The following is a 4,364-nucleotide window of genomic DNA, read 5'->3' as shown; positions in this document are numbered from 1 at the left end:
GCAGCACGCATAAAAAGGAAATCTATTCTATTATTGTAACACATACATTATTTTTTCTAGTTATAGAAAAAATATCGTAGTTATAGAAAAAATATCATTATTTTTTCTAGTTATGAATAAATATCGTGCTCAAATGCATAGCCATGTTAGATGTACATTTAATACTAAGCAAGTAATTAAACAGATCTGAACAGAACTAAACAGAATTAAACAGAACTTTTGTTTCCACCGAATAAACTATCACTTACTTATAAAATACATTTGGCAGCACGCATAAAGAGGAAATCTATTCCATTATTGTAACACATACATTGTGTCACTTTTTTTTTTGTTATAGATATGAATAAGTATCGCGTTCAAATGCATAGCCATGTTGGATATACACTTATCTATATCAATTATTATTCTTGCAAATTTGCCTATTTTGCCTTCGTCTAACTTGTCTGACTTTTTTTGGAAGAAAAGAAGATTTATTTGTAGTTGATGAACTGTCGATATTCCTGTAACAAAAAAATATATCATTTCTTCTCGCATATGAAATAATTATTGTGGTATTATATTACGTTAATATACACTGACCACAGGTATTGAATTCTTTTTGAGTACAGAAGTGCTACTTCAATAAGTAATCAATATGAAAAATCTTTACGAGTCTCTATTCAATAGCCAAACTAGGAGCGTCCAAAAGCTTTACACTTTTATACTTGAAAAGAATTCAATATCTGTACATTACTGTAGATTACATTATGCATCATATTAATACATTAATAGAGCATAAAAACAACTTAAAAGTTTTAACTTCAAGTTCAATAATAAAGTAATTATAAATGTAAATATTTCTGTATTAGTAATAAGTTCAGCATGAAAAATGTTTGCACATTTTGCAAAAAATCTTATAAAAACTATATGTTTACATGTTCTTGTTAATCAGGTTTAATAACGTTTATAGTACTATCTAATTCAAAAGTTTGTTCTATTTGAGATCTTAACGTTGAAATGTGTGTGAAACCTACTGTGATACCAAAGAGAAATCCGAGAGCAGTCATGCTACATGATTTTTTTGCAATGTCTAAACGCACATTTATTTTTCAATACATGGAACATATTTCGATATTCTGTATCTATATACAATTGTATAGACATTTATAAAATAACATTTGTAGCAGTATTAAAAAGTGAATATTAGGCGTCACAAAAAAATCATGGCATAGCCGCTTTTTTCCTGGTATCTAAACCTAAGTGGTCAGATAATTTTCTTTTGATACGTATTAGAAATTTTAAATTAAATATCAAAGTACGAGTAACTTACATTTAAATGTTAAGATAAAAAATAAAAGAAAAATTTTGGTTTGTATAGTGCAACTTTTATTGTACCTTATTAACAGAGATATGTAAACATAATTCAATGATTCTAATTTTATACACATAAAATAAAATAAAAATTTAATAAAGCATTATACAAGATAATGTTAATTAAGAAGTAGTTTTCAATTTGCACAACTTTTAAAGATTAATTTTTATGTATTCAACCATTTGTCATATTATAATTTAAGAAATAATTGTTTTATTTGTATTCACAAATTAGATACATACGTCTTATCCCTCAAAGGAATCCTCTTTTTTGGAAGTACAAGTCTTGGAAGAGAAATTTTGACTTCTTTCATATTGGTAATAGAAACGTGATTATTAACTTCTTTCTTTTCTAAAATTTATATTGTAACATTTAATAATCTTTTAATTAATATTTCATAGGATATCCATTCGTATCTTATTCAGGGTTGCTCAAAAGGAAACGGTCACATATCTTATACATAATAGATTTTAGAAAAAAAAATGTTTTAGACAAAAATTGTAAAGTTCAAAAAGACTACATTTACTAGTAATATTAGTTTGACCATAAGTGACGTTGCCAAGGTCAGGTCCAGATCAACGTTATTTTATAAATTAAAAACCTCTATTTTTTACTGTATCACCTTTTTCTAATACTTAATTTGAATAACATTTGTTTGAAATTTTTTTTATTTTGCCTGTGTAACTTTTTCAACATTTAGCTTGTACAATTTCGATAATTGTTTGTTGGACGGAAAAGTGATACGAGACTTTTTGACTTGATTTGACCTCAAGATTATGCTATTGCAATCGTACCCTAGGTTTTTTAAATATTTGTGTATCTCCTTAGAACTTTTGCGTAAACACAAGTAATTAAAACAGTTGAGGTACTATTGCAGCAGCATATTTTTTAGAACAAAAATCAAGTCAGAAAATCTAATTGTACCACTTTATTCTCAGACAAACAATTATCGAGATATTGTAAGTTAAATATTGAAAAACTTAACAATTTTTCCTTAATATCTCAAAAAGTACAAGGCAAATAAATAAATGTTTCTACAAATGTACAAATTAATTAGTAGAGGAAGATTGTATAATAAAAAATGGGGGTATTTATTTGAAAAATTAACAGTGATCTTAACATGATTTTGACGACTACACCTAAGGTAAAAGAAATATCACTGTGGCCGGTATTCATAGTCGGATGTTATATTTAAGACCGTCTTAAGTACTATCTTGAGATGTCATAAGCCAATCACAGATACGTATTAACATCTTAAGATGTTACTTAAGACAGTCTTGAAATAAGAATCGACCATGAATATCGGCCTATGTTATGTGTCACTTGCAACTCTTCAACTTTTGTGTAACATTTTTTGTATGTTATGCATATTTTCAGAAATAACAGCTGTAACACTTTAAAGTCTTGTGTTTACGATCCAAAAACTTGGCCCGAGATCTCGGACCAAGTTCTTGGATCGTGAACACAAGGGTTAAGTGCTCTATCTGTTATTGTATGTATGTATGTGTAAAGATATGTAAATATACACATATATACATATATACATATATACATACATACATACATACATACATACTACATATATATATATATATGTTAAAAAAGTATGTACCTGTAATTCTCTGTTTTGTTATTATTGGCCCTTGAATATTTGTCTCTGTTAATAAATTATCATCATAAGCGTAGTCATCTTTTGCACATTCTGAGGAAAATACAATTACAGACTATTAGAAATTATTATCCATAATATGTATGTTTAAAAAATATGTACCTGTAATTCTCTGTGTTATTGACTGTTGGATAGTTGTCTCAGGTAATAAATTGTCATCATAAACGCAGTCATCTTCTGCATATTCTGAGGAAAATACAATTATAGACATTCAAAATAATTATGCGTGTTCAAATTTATATTATAATTTATATATACACATAAAATATAATGTTATATATCTGAGTCTCTGTATTAGGATAAGAGCAATCTTCATCTGTATATTCTAAACAAAGAAACTTAAGAATATGTATTATTTACTAATTAAAAACAGTACATACATATATGCACACTAAAATTTCCGGAACAGCCAACTTTCTCTCAAAAAATATTTGTTTATTAAAAAAATGTTGCAAATAAAAGTTGGAGGGTTTAAAGGGGCCCAATAGATGATCTTATTAGACTTTGGGTCCGGGTTCCGTGTGTGGCCCTGTAAGGCCCAAGTAAAGTTTTTAAAATATAAACCTCTATTTTTATCATCCTTTTCTACTAATTAATTTGAATAACTTTTATCTGAAACATTATCCCAACAAACATATACTTTTTCAGATAATTAGCCGTTTCGAAACTTTTGGTACGCATATTATATAGATCCTTTCACTCCTCGCAGAACATAGGGCTTCCAAGGAGGTTTCAGTAATCGCTTTAAATTCAGATGTGCGGGTGATTAGCCCACAATATATTACTATATACCAAAATGTATAGACGTACCTTCAAGTATTTCTACTTCACATTCAGTTCGTATAAACATCTGTAAGAATTGCTGCAGTGATATTCTTCCAGTATCTAAGTTTATTTGTGCTTGTTCGATTTTTCTGTTTTTATAAGAATGACATTTTGTTTGTACTCGTTTTAAGGAGTGGCCAAGCTGAAGACGTTCATAATTTAGCGTCTGATTAACTATAAGATTGCTGACTCCATCTAAATAATATATTTGTTTGTGATTTTGTGTTACTGGATAGTATATTATTGTTACGTCCAGCGGACTCTACGATGTCCCTTTTTTGCGGGAATCCTTATACACCTAAGATAGCCTTAATATTAGATAAACAAGCCGAGTACGGACGGTTATCGATTGGGGCGAGGTTAGATCTCGCATTCCTTTTTTTTTATTACAACTATAACAGCTATTTGCCTAGGCGACGAAGCGACCCTCCGAAGTAAAATATTGACAGACGGGGCATACGTAATGGGATTTTTCTATCAAACTTGTCTAGCCCATAACTATAAACCCGGCGACAAGAC

General features: G+C 28.9%; 1 protein-coding gene across 1 annotated transcript; it reads right to left on the bottom strand.

The window, feature by feature from the left end:
- Positions 1 to 394: 394 nt before the first annotated feature.
- On the bottom strand, positions 395 to 4,043 carry LOC112454514. Its single transcript, XM_025015953.1, has 5 exons — positions 3,831 to 4,043; positions 3,123 to 3,206; positions 2,964 to 3,053; positions 1,594 to 1,702; positions 395 to 500 (listed from the first exon to the last, which is right to left on the bottom strand). The coding sequence occupies exons 1-5, from the start codon at positions 3,868 to 3,870 to the stop codon at positions 395 to 397; spliced, it is 429 nt and encodes a 142-aa protein (XP_024871721.1). The 5' UTR covers positions 3,871 to 4,043.
- Between the last annotated feature and the right edge of the window lie 321 nt (positions 4,044 to 4,364).

Source organism: Temnothorax curvispinosus, unplaced genomic scaffold, assembly GCF_003070985.1.
Source record: "Temnothorax curvispinosus isolate PA1 unplaced genomic scaffold, ASM307098v1 QBEX01005128.1, whole genome shotgun sequence".
Taxonomy (NCBI): domain Eukaryota; kingdom Metazoa; phylum Arthropoda; class Insecta; order Hymenoptera; family Formicidae; genus Temnothorax; species Temnothorax curvispinosus.
Note: the sequence above shows the minus strand (reverse complement) of the source record. Positions and strands in the feature narration are given on the sequence as shown.

What these genes read in the sequence shown, in the direction of transcription:
- LOC112454514 (XM_025015953.1), bottom strand. Translation starts at nt 3,870, where the DNA reads ATGTTTATACGAACTGAATGTGAAGTAGAAATACTTGAAG. An exon ending in TGAAGTAGAAATACTTGAAG is followed by an intron (nt 3,207 to 3,830) that starts GTACGTCTATAC and finishes TATTTTCCTCAG; the next exon opens with AATATGCAGAAGATGACTGC. An exon ending in ATTCCTTTGAGGGATAAGAC is followed by an intron (nt 501 to 1,593) that starts GTATGTATCTAA and finishes TTTTTGTTACAG; the next exon opens with GAATATCGACAGTTCATCAA.